This window comes from Eschrichtius robustus, chromosome 15 (assembly GCF_028021215.1).
Source record: "Eschrichtius robustus isolate mEscRob2 chromosome 15, mEscRob2.pri, whole genome shotgun sequence".
Lineage (NCBI taxonomy): Eukaryota > Metazoa > Chordata > Mammalia > Artiodactyla > Eschrichtiidae > Eschrichtius > Eschrichtius robustus.
In genome coordinates, this window is record NC_090838.1 from 63244115 (window position 1) to 63259466 (window position 15352).

The 15352-nt window shown below is 48.4% G+C and overlaps 1 protein-coding gene across 6 annotated transcripts in view; it reads right to left on the minus strand.

Annotated features, from left to right (window-relative positions):
• Positions 1-15199, minus strand: part of SFXN5 (sideroflexin 5) — a 115757-nt gene extending 100558 nt beyond the window's left edge. For all 6 annotated transcript variants that reach the window (XM_068564468.1, XM_068564466.1, XM_068564464.1 and 3 more), the window contains exons 1-2: positions 15085-15199; positions 3495-3563 (exon numbers count right to left, since the gene is read on the minus strand). In XM_068564468.1, coding sequence (XP_068420569.1) covers positions 3495-3563; positions 15085-15195 — 180 coding nt within the window. In that variant the 5' untranslated portion in view covers positions 15196-15199. The remainder of the gene's footprint in view (positions 1-3494; positions 3564-15084) is intronic.
• Between the last annotated feature and the right edge of the window lie 153 nt (positions 15200-15352).

Genomic DNA, 15352 nt, shown 5'->3' on the forward strand with positions numbered 1-15352 from the left:
ATGTGGAAGGACAATGCTAGGGCTTCTGCCAGGTCCCGGTGGTTTCCTGCCTCAGGCCCAATCCTGCACACACGGCACCCTGACAGTAGACTCACAGCCCCTCAAGATCCCTCCAAAGAATTTACTCTTGCTGGACTTCAGGAACCAGGCAGATTTTATGACAATATCACAGGAATGATGGTGGAGGGGACAGCAACTTTCACAAGCATGTATGACCAATCTCAAAAGGGCCCCCAGACACTAGCCTTTCAGTTCATCATGGTTACTCGCTCTCCTTCCCACTGTTTTCCCCTCTTGTTCCTTCTCTCTCCTCTCTTTGGGAGGATCAAAAAGCACAATTCTTCCCCCTCTGTCAAGCAGGCAACCTCCTCCCTTTCTGAAGCCTTGCTCAAGACATTCTTAGAACAATGACAGCCTTCTTCCTAAGAGCAATTATGGTGAATAAAATTTGCTCCACCTCATTACACATACAAGGGTTGGAATCTTTTTAAAGCTTGGTCAGTTATAAATTGCAAACAAGTAGCTGCAAAACTCTCTCAAGATGAGTCTATCCATTGACTCAGCTAATGCCCCTCAGAACCGGGTCACCAGAAGGCTCAAGCTGCCCAGGATCTTTCCACCCCAGGAAACTCTGGCTTCCAGAGCCACCTCCTCATGTTCTCCACTCTCCTCCCGTCCTCACAGATGGACAGGCCTGTCCAGATCTCCTCCCCCTGGGCAGCCACCACCCCACGCTCCCTCCCAGGACACCAGCCAAGGGCCCTGGGAGAGAAACAGTGCTTTGAAGACATAAGCCATGGTCTGTGGACTGAGCCCAGCAGAAGGGGGAACTGGCCCCCCTGGTAGCACCATAGTTTTGGGGGGAGGGGCTCAGGTAAGAGATTCTTTCCTCTTGGTGCCTCTAATTTCTCACTGTTTCCATGCCGATGGCTTTGCTAAGCAACCTGCCTGGACTAGAGCCAGGGAGGGCATGAAGGGCCCACTCATGGCCCTTCCAGATTTTTTAGGGCCTAGAAGATCTTCTGTGGGCAGAAAATTTCCAAAAGGCCAGCAAGTAGTATTGGAAACAGTTCCCAGCTGGGATGCAGGAGGGAGAGGTCTAGTTCTTTCCAGGAAGCCTATCAGAATCTTTGATGAGGGGAAGAAACATGTGAAATTTGAAAAATATTCTAAAATTTCTGTTTCACTGGTTATTTGCTAGTCAGTAAATAGTTAAGTTTCCTTGACATTTCAATTAATAGTAAAAAAATGTATGAGATTTTTAAATCTACTGATGGGGAAATAGGAGAAAGGTGGTTTAGTGATACCCAAGAATGCTGGGACCTTTCAAAATGCAAGAGTTGAAGACAAAAATGTGGTACAGGAAGACAGCAGTAAAATGAAATGGTCTGGGAATGAGAGGAGGGGGGACTGGAGAGGGAGGGCCGTGAGCAGCACAGGCGGCGTGCTGCTCTGCGTTGCCCATCCGTCCCCAAAGTCCCTGCCTGCTTCTGTCCATCAGGGGAGCCCTGAAGAACCTCCGGACCTCCCAGGGCTCCCTCCACCACCTCTCAACGTGCCTCGAAGTCCACCCTTAATAAGCACTGGCCTTCACTGCCTCCTCCATCAAGCAGCTGGCATTTATGTTGGGATTTGTGTTGCAACTCTATCTAGCTGTGCACCGTTTGGGAGCTTTCAAGAAAGACACATAACCTAGGCTAGGTAAGTAGTTTCTCTAGTTCTAGTAGCTCTCTAGTTCTAGTTAGCTCTTCCAAATTTTTATGGAATCACTTTGATTACTCCTTAGGCGAATCTACACAGGGCCCAGAAGTACAATAGCCTTGCCCTTAAGAGGCAGTACATCCAGAGGTAAGGTCAGCCAGTTAAATACTTGAGCCCTTCATCCTTCCTGAGATACAGGAGGAAATCACATATCAGGGTAATTCCCACGTTGCCTGTTACTGGGCTGCTCTCCCAGGAACAATGGGAATGGTTCTAGGTCCAGGTACCTAGCAGGCCGTGTGCTTCTTTTCCCTCCAAGAGTTGAAGCAAGCCAACGCTCAGCACAGAGAAGATGAGCAGAGAAGTGCTGTCTACTCAGGGGGCTGACTCAGAGGCTCAGTGACTTGCCTCAGGGTATGTGGGGACCCAGAGTGGGAGCTCAGGCCTTCTTCCAGCTGAGTAATCTTGGGAGGGTCCCCTAAACTTGAGTTACCTGAACAGGAATGCAAAGGGTTCTGGAGACAAGCTTACCTGCATTCATACCCTGGCTCCATCACTGGCCAGCACCATGTGCATGAGACTTAACTTCTGTCTGTCTGTTTCCTCATCTGTAAAATGGAACTTAGAATAGAATCTACCTCATAGGGTTGCTTTGAGTTAATCTGAAGAGCTTATACATGTAAAGTGCTTATGACACTGCCTTGCTCACAGAAAATGCTTAATAAATATTTGCTGCTTTACATGTGTATGCATTCCTGTACACATCTGTAAATACAATACAAAGGATATAAAGACACACTTCTTGGGATGGCTCAAATAAATCTGACAGTACATTTAAATTTGATAATATCAAGGATTGGTGAGGATGTAGAGCAACTAGAACATTATAGATGAGAATGTAAAATGTACAGCAATTTCTAAATGACAGTTTGGCAGTTTCCTATGAAGCTAAACATATACTTACCACACTTACCATATGAGCCAGCAATCCCAGTCCTAGTTATTCACACAAGAGAAATGAAAGCATACGTCCACACACAGAATGCTCAGAGCAATTTTATTGATAATAATTAGAAAATGGGAACAGCCCAGGTGTTCATCAACAAGTGGATGGATAAACAAATTCTGGACCATCCTCTCAATGGAATGCTGCTCAGCAGTCAGGAGGGATGAAGTACTGATACATGCAACAACATAGATGAATCTCAAAAGCACCATGCTAAGGGAAAGAAGCCAGACACACAAGGCTACATACTGTAGGATTTCACTCATATGACATTCTAGAAACAGCAAAAGAGCAGGGACAGAAAACAGATGAATGGTTGCCAGGGGCTCAGCATGGGGTGGGGGCGATGGATTATAAACGGGCATGAGGAATATGGTAGGGTGATAGAAACGTTCTACATCTTCATCATGGTGTGGACACGACTCAATATGTTTGTCAAAACTCACAGGATGGTTCACACATAAAAGGTAAATTATACCTTATACCCAGCCTTACCTATCAGAGGAGGGAACTGTGTAGGGAGAGGGTACGAAGGATCCTTTTTTGTTCTACTTAAATGCATCTGTACTGCATGAACTTTTGTAATATAATCCATGTACTTGGTAATAATTTTATTGAAGTTTGAAATAATAATTATGACATATATCTACCTTGAAGGGATGTGGTGAGATTCAGATGAAATGAGATAATGTGTATAAGGCAAACACACAGATGACCTATGGACCTTCCAAAGTCACAAGGTATAGAGGCCAAGGGGCCTCCATTGAGACTGGCAGCCATGACTTACCTCAGTGACAAAGAGTGTGCGAGGGTCGATGATGTCCAAGAAGTGCCTGAAGCGACCGTAGAAGGATGTCTGGAGAAGGGGTGGGAGAGGAGACTGGATTAGTTTCTGCACCCCGTCCTCCAGACAATGGGGAACAACACCCACAGCTCAGCGTCCCACAGTCCCCAGGACTCCCCGTGCGGGTGAGGAACACCAGTGAGGCCTTGCTTCTCAGTGACCTGAGGGCAGCTTTCCCAGGTCTGAGGGCTTTCTAAAGTCAACTCAGAAAGACCATTAAGACACTCAGTGACTGTCCCAATGTCTCTTCCACATGCCCCCCATTCTCCTCCCTCTCCTCCCAAGGCCCTGAGATCTACGCCAAGCCTTTCAGCAGCTCCCGGGCGCCACTGAGCATGCAGGCTGGAGGGGAGGTCTGGTGCCCAGCCCTCTCCCAGTCTCTCCTGCCCACCACAGCCTCTCTGCTTTACTTAGGACCCTCGAGGGAGGTAGGGTCCCTCACCAAAGTCCAGCACAGGCTCTGCCCGCAGGGAAAGCTCCCCACAGGTGGAACTCAAACACGGTAGTGCCCAGCACGCAAGCCCTCAGGCCTTCCTTCCCCCATAGCCCCGTTGCTGCTGTGAGGCCCAGGACAAGGGGCCAGCTCCCCCATCCTTGCCCCAGAGCAGGGGCCTTGGAAAAGGAGGGCTTTGTGCTAAACAGGCCACAGGCGTTAGAGCACAATGAAAAGAAACCGAGCAACGCTGCTGCTGGGCCTTCTGCCCTCAGGACAGGGCCAGCTTGGCAAAGCCAAGCTCAAGGGGAGGAGAGAGGGCACCGAGCTAGGGGACAAAGGGGAAAGCTGCAAACGCCGGGGGTTCATGCCTCACTACACTCAGGCTGCGTCCCAAATCCTCCCTGGAGCCCCACAGCTCTCCAAGCTCATCCTCCACTCAGTGGAGGAAGAAGCCTCCACACTCTTTTCCCTTCTCACTAGGGCACCAGACCCTGCAGCCAATTTCTGCTCCTTCCGCTTCCCAGTAAACACCAGAGTAGGAGCCGGGTCACCAAAAGGTCCCCTGCACACACCAGGCCCCAGGCCACCTCCATCTCTCTGCTCACCAGGGCATCCCCAGCCTTTCACAGACCCATCAAGCTTCCACACCATTCCTCACTAAAACAGTTGCTTCTCTAACCTCTTATAACTCAAACGGCCTAAACTATTTCCCAACTTATACATGATGCTCAATCAGAGACGTTCAGAGGTGTGGTCAGGGGTATACGCTGAGGACACTCACTGCTGCATTATTTATAAAGGCGGATTGTTAAAATGACAATCCATTTACATGATCGAACACTACACAGCCATTTAAAATCATGTTTTCAGGGCTTCCCTGGTGACACAGTGGTTAAGAATCCGCCTGCCAATGCAGGGGACACGGGTTCGAGCCCTGGTCTGGGAAGATCCCACATGCCCCGGAGCAACTAAGCCCATGAGCCACAACTACTGGGCCCACGTGCCACAACTACTGAGGCCGACGCGCCTAGAGCCTGTGCACTGCAACAAGAGAAGCCACCACAATGAGAAGCCCATGCACTGCAACGAAGAGTAGCCCCCACTCGCCACAACTAGAGAAATCCTGCATGCAGCAACAAAGACCCAACACAGCCAAAAATAAAATAAATGAAATAAATTTAAAATCATGTTTTCAGACAATGTTTATGACATGCAAAAATGCATGTAAAATGCATGATTGCAACCTAATAGACAGGAGATAAATAGGGCTAGATGGATATTAAATGGATAGCAAAGAGACGGGATGACATCCACTAGAATAAACCAGAGTTCCTTAGAGAAGTGGCTGATTCCAGGGCTGGGGCAGGGAAGGTATACGATGAGACTGGCACATATTGTTGTGCTAGAAAGTAATGAAGTGCCACACCCCAAAATGATGGGGCATGTTCAAAGGACCAACGAGAGGCAAATGGATGTTGTGTGCCTTTGAGAAGTGCCCAATAGCGCTCACATAGTATTCTGAAGGGACTGAGTCTAATCATGTGGAAACATCAGACAAACCCAAATTGAGGAGCATTCCATAAAATAACTGGCCTTGTTCACCAAATATGTCAATGTCATAAAGACAAAGAAAGACTGAAGAACTGCCCCCACATTAAAGGAAACTAAAGAGACAAGACAACGCATGATTTTCGACTGAATCCTGCACTAGAGGGGGAAATGCACTCAAGGACATTGCTGAGAAAACTGACAAAATTGGAATAGGATTATAGATTAATAAAAGTAGTGTACTCAAATTAAATTTCCTGAGTAACTGTACTGTGGTTATTGCTATAGACTGAATATTAGTGTCCCCTCAAAATTCATATGTTAGGGCTTCCCTGGTGGCACCGTGGTTAAAAATCTGCCTGCCAAGGCAGGGGACATGGGTTCGAGCCCTGGTCCGGGAAGATCCCACATGCCTTGGAGCAACTAAGCCCGTGCGCCACAACTACTGAGCCTGCACTCTAGAGCCCGTGAGCCACAACTACTGAGCTCTTGTGCCACAACTACTGAAGCCCACGTGCCTAGAGCCCGTGTTCCTCAACAAGGGAAGCCACAGCAATGACAAGCCCACGCACCGCAATGAAGAGTAGCCCCCGCTCGCCACAACTAGAGAAAGCCTGTGCAGCAATGAAGACCCAATGCAGCCAAAAATAAATAAATAAATAAATAAAAATAAAGTTCCCTTTTAAAAAAAAAAAAACTCATATGTTAAATCCTAAGTCCCTAGGTGATGGTATTTGGAGGTGAGGCCTTTGGGAGCCCTCATGAATGGCATTAATGCCGTTATATTGACTCCAGAGAAATCCCTTGCCCCTTCCACCATGTAAGAGCACAGTGAGCTGTCTATGAGCAGGAATCAGGCCCTCACCAGACACTGAATCTGCCAGTGCCTTGGTCTTGGACTTCCCAGACTTCAGAACTGGGAGAAATAAATTTCTGTTGTTTATAAGGCACCCAGTCTACGGTATTTTTATTATAACAGCCCAAACAGACTAAGAGATGTAAGAGAATGTCCTTGTTCTTAAGGAGACACTGAAGTATTAAGGGATAAATGAATATAATCTACTCTCAAATGGTTGAGAAAAAATAACATGTATAGGAACTTCCCTGGTGGTCCAGTGGATAAGACTATGCACTCCCAACACAGGGGGCCCAGTTTCGATCCCTGGTCAGGGAACTAGTTCCCACATGCATGCCACAACTAGGAAGTCCACATGCTGCAACTAAAGATCCCGCGTGCTGCAACTAAGACCCAGTGCAGCCAAAATAAATAAATAAATAAATATTAAAGTAAATAAATAACGTGTAAATATACAGGGTGGTAATAAAATCTGGAAATGTAGGCACTATTATTCTGTTTACAGATTGAAGATGTTCTTGGTAACATGTATATTTGCTATGTTTCTGGACTTTATGATCATCTGTAGACAAAGAATAATAAAGGAAATGTGACAAAATGTTGAAAACTAGTGGATATAAGCAAAGGGTATATGGAATTTCTCTGTATTCTTCTTGCAACTTTTCTGTAAGACTGAAACTGTTTCAAAATTAGGATTTCAAAATCATATTATTTAAAAAGCTAGATGAAAATATATTAAAATGTTAACAGAGATTGCCTCTCGGTAATAGGATTTTTATTTCCATATCTTTTATATTGCTTTTAAAATGAAAAAAAAAATCAGTATTATTTATAATATAAATAAGTAATATTCTATTTTTTAAATATATATTTAAATTAAAATACAAACTGGTCTATTACTCGATTATAAGCTCCTGAAGGATGTGGGCTATGGGATATTCTTTCTGTATTATCTTCCTTGGCTCCTGGTCTTGTGTTACACACCTAGAAGAGGCTCCACAAACACACTGGCCACAGGAATGAATGAGTGGGCCGGTGAACAGCCAATGGCCTGGAGGCTTCCTGGAGTGATGGAGGCCCAGCTGGGCTTTGAAGGGAGGGTAGGATTTGAAAGGGACAAGAGTATGGCAGTTAGCAGCCCAAGGAGGGAAGAAGATCAGCAGGGGCAGAGGTGAGGGCCTGAAGGAGAACGGCCTGAGGGAAGCAGCTTCTTGAAGATGATCCAGTGCAAACATCCAGCCTCTGACTTGCCCTGTGGTCTGTGACTGCCTTCATCCTGTCCCGGCCCTGCTAGCCCTCTTGTATTACTCTCCTCCACCGCCACTGGGAGAGAGTCCTAAGTAAAACATTTTGCTCCACTGATACCTACAAACCCATACTGGACTAGCTGAGGGAACACCACAACGGACAAGCCCGCAAGGAGCTGAGACCATCGGGAGAGACAAACAAGTAAACAGATAACTATAAAACGCTGTGATCCCTGCCTAAATGAGGCATCATAATGGGCACAGGGGACCCAGTTTATTTCTCCCTAGTGAGTCAGGAAGCTTCCCAGAGGAGCTGGCATGAGTGGATGGATGAGTTTACCTAGCAGAGAAGGGTATCAGCAAGAGCTCAAAGGCATGAAGGCTCGGGTCAGAAACTGCACCAGGCTCCTGTGTTTTTTTCAGTCATTCACCAAATAGCTATTGAAGACCTACTGTGTGCCTAAGACTGTGCTAGGTCCTGGGAGTAGAGCAAGGTTAACTGACTGGGGGGAATGAGGAATAACACAGTCATGGTAATACCTAGATCTCTAGTCAGACACTAATGCTTGTTAACCAGGATAAGGAAAGCAAGAAGCATACTGAGTTAGTGGAGAGGAAGATAACAGTTCTGGATTGGTCATGTACACTTGTGATACTTAAAGGGCCTTCCAGATGTAACCTCTCAACAAACACTTAAACATACAGGCCTGAGATTCAAGAAAGGGGTTCTGAGTTGGAAATGCGAGGCATACATGTCCTAACCCAATCAGACTAACCTCCCCCACTACCCCGGGACAAAGTCAGGCTTACTGACTCACTGCAATGAGGGAGGCCACAAAGTAGAGGAACTATAAGGCATTTTGTCAAACAAAGGGAAAAAATTGAGTTAGTGCAGAATTCTGGGGAAAGATAGAGTAAAATTTAAATGAAGCAGTACATTAACAGGCTGGAAGCAAAGCAGGGCTATGGGGAAGGGGGTCCACATAGGTCTGGACTGAGAAGTAGACGTAGGGTTTTTTTTTTTGTTTTTGAAAACTATAAAGTTAAAGCTCCTTATTTGAAGCTCTGCACTTGCGTTGATTCTCTGAGTCAAAGTGCCATAGGCCCACCAATCAAAAGGGGGATGTGTCATTCCTACTGTCACCTGGTTCTACAAGGATTGAGCCATTAGCCACTGCAGTCCCTAACCTTCACGACACCCTGAAAGGAGTTCAGGGCAGAGATCAGGAAGGAGGCTCTCTGTGCTCTGCGAAAATTGGCAGAACAGGCCTTCAGAGAGTTAAATATTTTCAGGAGAAATCTTTTATGAACATGGATTCTTGCATCTTCCCATACATAGAAAAGCACTAAAACCATTAACTAAGATATCTGTTCCTCATGCGTGGCAGCAACCTTCTCCTGAGATGTGTGCTTGATTACAAGTACCCTTTGCCAAAATCACATACATGCTGACCTCCTCCCTTACCTCTTCAGAGAAGTTTCTCAAAGCTCTGTGAGAGGGTGTCTTCCAGACTATAGTCCTCAGTAAGACACTAAATAAACTCAACTCACAGTTCTTACATTCTGTGTTTTTGTGGCGTTTTTTTGTTTGTTTTTTTTTAAGTCGACACTACTGATACATTTTAAACAGCAAAGTCTCTGGCAATCTATGACCTTGGAGAATGTGATTTCTCAGTGAGTACGAACGAGTGGCTACCCAAAGAAGGAGGTGGCTGGGATACCTCAGGGCTGAGCAGGCCCTGGTCAGAAGCACTCTTCTTTATAGCTGCCTTTATGTGTCTGTCCTCCCAGCCTGATGCACGACACAGCAGGGAAGGTTTCTACCTTCTCGGCCTGGTTAGTTTTTATTATTTTCTCAATAGTTTAATATGTATGACCTTTTTTTGCCCTCCAAAATTCAGACCCCACTTTTACCCCATCAGATAATCAGTGGATGTTTTTCCTTCCCTTTTGCTTCACTGGAAGAATGAGTCAGCCAGGTAATTCCTTCCGTTTCCCTTCACAAGAAAGGTGAGTCAGCTAATTCTCAGCAGGGACTCGAGGCCTGCTGCCTTCCTAACTCCGGGGCCTGGCCCAGGACAGCAGAGCCAGAGAGCTGCCTCGGGAGCAGCAACTGAGGGCAAAGGCCTGAGAAGAAACCAACAGCCCGCCTGCACCCAGACCCCTAAATCACTGAACCTGCAGCCCAAAGGCGGAAAGGCTGGACCAGCTCAGTAGTCCTCAACCAGGCTACACACTGAATCACCTGGGTTTTCTAAAATCCAGGCGGTACACCCAGGGATTCGAATGCTATTGGCCTGGGGTGGGCTCCAGGCATCGGTGTCTGTTTAGAAACCTGCCCAGGTGATTACTGTGCAGCAGGGGTTGAGAGCCACTGGACGGGAAGGTGTTGACCGTGTCCACAGCACAAACAAGCCCCAGGACCAGCCCTGGGAAACAGTCGCTCTCTAGCCTACAGAACGTAAATGTATAACTACCTGCAAGACATTTTCACTTTAGAACTTATTTCAGGCAAACTATATGAGAAACTTCCCCATTGCCTCCTGACTCTCAGCCCACACAAACCTCTCCATCTTGAAGTGAAGAGAGCATTTTCCGGCCCACAAGCTCCCTGGACCCCAGAGGGAGCCTTATGCAACCCACCTGCTCTGCTATCGTAGGCTTTGGTGGATTTTGGACCCAGGACACACACAGCACACCCATACCCCCAGTCGTCATAGCAGATAAGTGAGATTTCTGAAGAAACAAGGAAGTTTAAAAAAAAATAAAGCAAACTTATTTCTGTATAGACTGAATCACAAATGGGAAGAATCATGTGTGTTTGTTTCCTGTCCTGGGGCCCCAAATTGCCAAAAACGGTGTCAGGCCTGAAGGAAGAAAAAAGTGGGTTCAGGAAAGGAAATGAGCAGAAAAGGAGGAGGAAAGGGAGCAGTCAGTTCACAGAGCTCCCCCAGGCACTCCTGCCATCTTCCCTTCACCTGGCAATATGGGGCAGTGGTTAAAAGTATGGACTTGAAGTTTACAGGAACAACAGGGGACAGAGGAACATCTTAACTTATACCACAGAGATACCTTCAGTCACATTCAGAATAGGGAAATTGTACAGGACAAACAACCCAGTTTCTTCAACAAATAGAAAGAAAGAAAGAGGGAAGAACCAATAGATTAGAAGAGATGAAAGGGACCTATCAGTCAAATATGATGCGTGGGCCTTGTGGGATCCTGATTGAAACAAACCAATTATTTTTAAAATGATGTGACAATCAGGGAAATGTGAATAGTGCAATGGACTGAATGCTTGTCCCCACCCCACCCCCAAAGTCATATGTTGAAATCCTAACCTCCAAGGTGACTGTTTTAGGAAGTGGGGTCTTTGGGAAGTGATGAGGTTGCCCTAATGATTAGGATTAGTGCCCTTGTAAAAGAGACCCCAGAAAGATCCCTCCTCCCTTCTGCCATGGGAGGTTACAGCTAGAAGATGTTATCTATGAACAAGAAAGCTGACTCTCATCAGACAGTGAATCTGCCAGTGCCTTGATCTTGGACTTCCAGCTTCGAGAACTGTGAAAAATAAATTTCTGTTGTATATATGCTACCCAATCTATGGTATTTTGTCATAGCACCCCAAACAGACTAAGACAAATAATGACTGGTTTGATGATATTAAGAAATAATTATTTTAGGTGTGTTACTGGTATGATGGTTATGTTAAAACTAATCAAAAAACCCTCTGATACCATGTGAAAAAGAAGGCACTTCACCTCTGTGACATTCTCCCCCTAAAACCCATAACCATCTAACCATGAGAAAGACACTAGACAAACCCAAATTGAGGGACCTTCTATAAAATATCTGACCAGTACTTCTCAAAACTGTCAAGGTCATCAAACACAAGGTAAGTTTGAGAAACTGTCATAGACCCGAGGGGAGACTGAGGAAACATGACAACCAAATGGAATGTGGGATCCTGGAACAGAAAGATAACATTAGTGTAAAAAATAGTGAAATCCAACAAAGTCTGGAGTGTAGTTAATAGTAATGTTCCAATGTTGGTTTCTTAGTTCTAACAAATGTACCATGGTAATCTGAGATGATGACACTAGGGGAAACTTGGGTGAGGGTTATACAGGAATTCTGCTACTTGACTTCTGTACACACAAAATTATTTCAAAAATTTTACAGTTTATTTAGAAAAGCTAACCAAAAATGTCTTTACTTTTGAGAGATACCTACAGCAGGTACAATGAAATAATGGGCTTTGCTTTAAAATAATTCATTGGTTGGGATGGGGGCATATAAGTGAAATGAGGTGGGCCTCACACTGGCAACTGTTGAAACTGAGTGATGGGTGCACAGGAGTTCATTGACAATCGCCTCCACTTTTGCATGCTTGAAAGCCTCCATAATAAAAAAGTTGACAATAAACAGACAAACGTAGACTCTGGAGCCAGACTGCCTAGGAAGTAACTGAATCTGTTTGTGCGCCGGTCTTCTCACCTATAATACATGGGATAACTGTACCTGTCTCACTCGGTCATCATGAAAATTAAATAGGTCAATGCACAAAAAGGTTAGAACGATGCTTGGCTAGCATTATCATCTTATGGCGAGAAAGACGGTAACAGACCAAAGCCCATCGAGGCAAGCTATCTTTCTCCACCCTCTGACACTGCTCAGTGCCCCTCCTCCTACTACCCCCTGCACAGGGAGATCCTTGAGGAATGAAAGGAAGAAGGGTTCTGGGGGGACCCCAGGGAGTAAGGAAAGACCCTGCCCAGTCTTGCAGAAAGCGGTGATACTGGTTGGGGGTTGAGGGTGGTGTCCCTGGACTGGGCTCTGGGACTGAGCCCTGGATTACGAACCACTCGGGGTTCAAGGGGCTGAAAGTAGCCAGTGTGGTGGGAAGCAGGATTCAAGGGGATGCGTGGGGTTTCCATTGGAGGAAGAAGAGGTCAGCAGGGGTGGGCCATGCAGGCCTTTGGGGCCTTCCAAACAGAGGTCTTTATCTCAGAAGTAGGGGAAGCCACTAGAAGGTGTTTAAGAACATATGTGTTGGGCGAGAGGGTGGGGCGTCACCTGATCAGACCTGCATTGTTGGGACTCTGCCGTGCGGAAAAGGAAGGGATCGGAAGGGGGCCAGAGTGCAACTAGGGAGACCTGTTAGGAGGCTTCTGCAGTGGCTCAGGAGATAGATGATGGGGGCTCAGTATAGGATTCCAGCAGTGGAGACAAGTGGATTTGAGAGCTATCTGAGATGAGAACCCTGGGCCTCTGGTTGTATTTAGAGGGTGAAGGAGAGGAAGGCAAGTATACAGGTGACTCCCAGTTTCTTGAGAGTCATCTGGGTGGCAGGCTGGGCTGCTTGCACAACCAGGGAGTCGTGTGGAGGAGCAGATCTGGAGGAAAGGGAAGTTCCTTAACATGAATGAATATCACATGCACTGTGCTTTATGCAGGTCACTATGCTTGGGGAGAGGTGCTTCAAAAGCAAATATAACAAACACTTGCTGCCCTCAGGAGTGGTGCCAAAAGGAGGTACCAGCAATGGCTGCCTGAACAGTAGCCCCAAATGTGCATTTATGGCTCCAGCGGTGATCACAGCAAAGGGCTCAGTCATTAAAGCCACTAGGAGGTTCTCAAATATCTGTTGTGTGACAGAATGTCCCAGGACAGGTACTGGGAAAAAATGAACCCACAAATCTTTATGCAGCCCATTACTATGTGCCAAGCCCCACCTCAGGGTAGGATGGAGACAAGGGAAGGGTATAATCAGCCCCTCCTCTCAAAAGGTGTTCACAAATGTTGAGGAGACCAAGTAATCACACAGAGAAGTATTAGAGAACCACAGGGCAGACTGTTGTAAAGGCTGACCTTTGAGGATCCCACTTGGGGTGGCCAAAGAGGCAGGCAGGAGGGAGTCTGAGACCTGGTCCCACCAGGGGGTAAGGGGAAGAAGGGAGGAAGTGTTTAGGAGGAGGCGGGCCTGAGTCTTGAAGGACTAGTACAACAGAATGTGTGTGGAGGGCGGAGACGGGGGTCAGCTAATGAAGTGTCACTCAAGTCCGGGCAGAGGAACCCCTGACAGGCAGTTCCAGGTGGCACGCTGCATTGACAGGATGACACCAGTCTCGCCTCAGATACCTACATGCTGAGATGGTTTATTTTTTAAAGGAATTAAAGTCCTGTTTAAAAACAGTGGGGACATTTTCTCAGAAGGCTCATAAGCGCAACTCCTTAATTATCAGCAAAGTTCAGTGCACCACTTTGCTGGAACCAGTCCCTCTCCCACCATCATGAAAACAACCAACCAATCAACCACTGCACCGACCTTTGTACAATTTCCTTTCTTCCTGCAAACTTCTTTCCGTCCGCCTCCACTGCCCCCCACCCCCGGCAAGCCTGGTTCACTTCAGCCGAGTCTCTTTGCCCCTTTTCCTAACAAAGTCCATTTCCTCAGCGCTGGAGGCAGCGGGGGCCCGGGAAGGCGGCGTGGGAACGGCCCCTCCCAGCCTCCAGCCCGGGCCGCACGTCCCGGCTGCGGACCCTATCCCCGTCTCCTGGGCCGAGGGCGAGTTAGAGACGCCCTGTCTGGGGTTCCGAAGGAAAAGGACGACTGTCACCGTGCCCCGAAGAGCCATATCGGGTCGGACAGAGAAGAGTGCTCCGTGGAGGTCGCAGCGGGGTAGGGGGTTGGGGCAGGCTCCCGGGGACGCGGACCCTCCGAGCGCCCGGCGGTCCCCTGGGATGACACAGCGTTTCCTCCGCACCCCGGCTCTCCCCGAACGTCCTCGCTCCATCTCCGGCAGGGCACCAGCCGGCCGACTCGCTGCGTCAGTGAATCCCCCGCCGGAGGGGAGAGGGGTCGCCGGGCGGCGGGTACCCCTCGGCTCGCGGCCCTCACCCATCCCCACCGCGGACCCTGCTTGGGGTGGAGGGCTGGGAGCGCGGCCGCGGGGCACGGATGCTGCCCAGAGGCTCCGCGGGCAGCTCGGAAAGAATGTCGGTCACCACCCGGGGAAAAAGTTAGAAGGCATCTCGGCCATGCCAACTTCTCACCCAGGGCCGGACTCGAACTTTCCGCCTGAAGCGGGCGGCTGCACTGCCCAAGAGACCCTGCACAAGCGGCTCGGGCCCGGGAGCTCGGATCCCGGGCCGCGGCGGGCAGTGGCCAATCACAGAGAGCCTCGGGCGGGAAGGCCTGGAGGGCGCGGGCGGATGGGGAGTGACGACGCCGATGGCCAATAGGGAGCCAAGGTGGGAGCCCTCGCCCACCCCGCTGACCAATGGGAAAAAGGCGGCTGTGGCCGAGGTTTCCCCCAGGCAGTAGCTGCAGGCTCCCTGGTGGCCGCGGGTCGGAGACCCTAGGGCTAAAGAGGATTTTGGAGAGGAGTTTGCTCGCCCTCCCTATGCTACCCACCGACCCTCAAGCCACAGCCCGGTCCTCACCTGCTGGAAGCGGGGTTTGCCCAGTTGGAAAGGCGGTGCATCGGTCGAGGCGTTAGCGGCACTAGCCGCCGCCGCCGCCGCCGCCGATGCTGTAGTTGCTGTATCCGCCATGGCCACTGACGCCCGCAATCTCCAGCCCTTTTAAAATGTCCCTCCTCGGCCCCCGCCACAGCTGCCTCTCCCGATTGGCCGCAAGCAACCGCAGCAAACCGGAGGCGCAAGGGGTTGTGGGGAGTGTAGTTTTTCTTGTCACGGAGCTTGACGACCC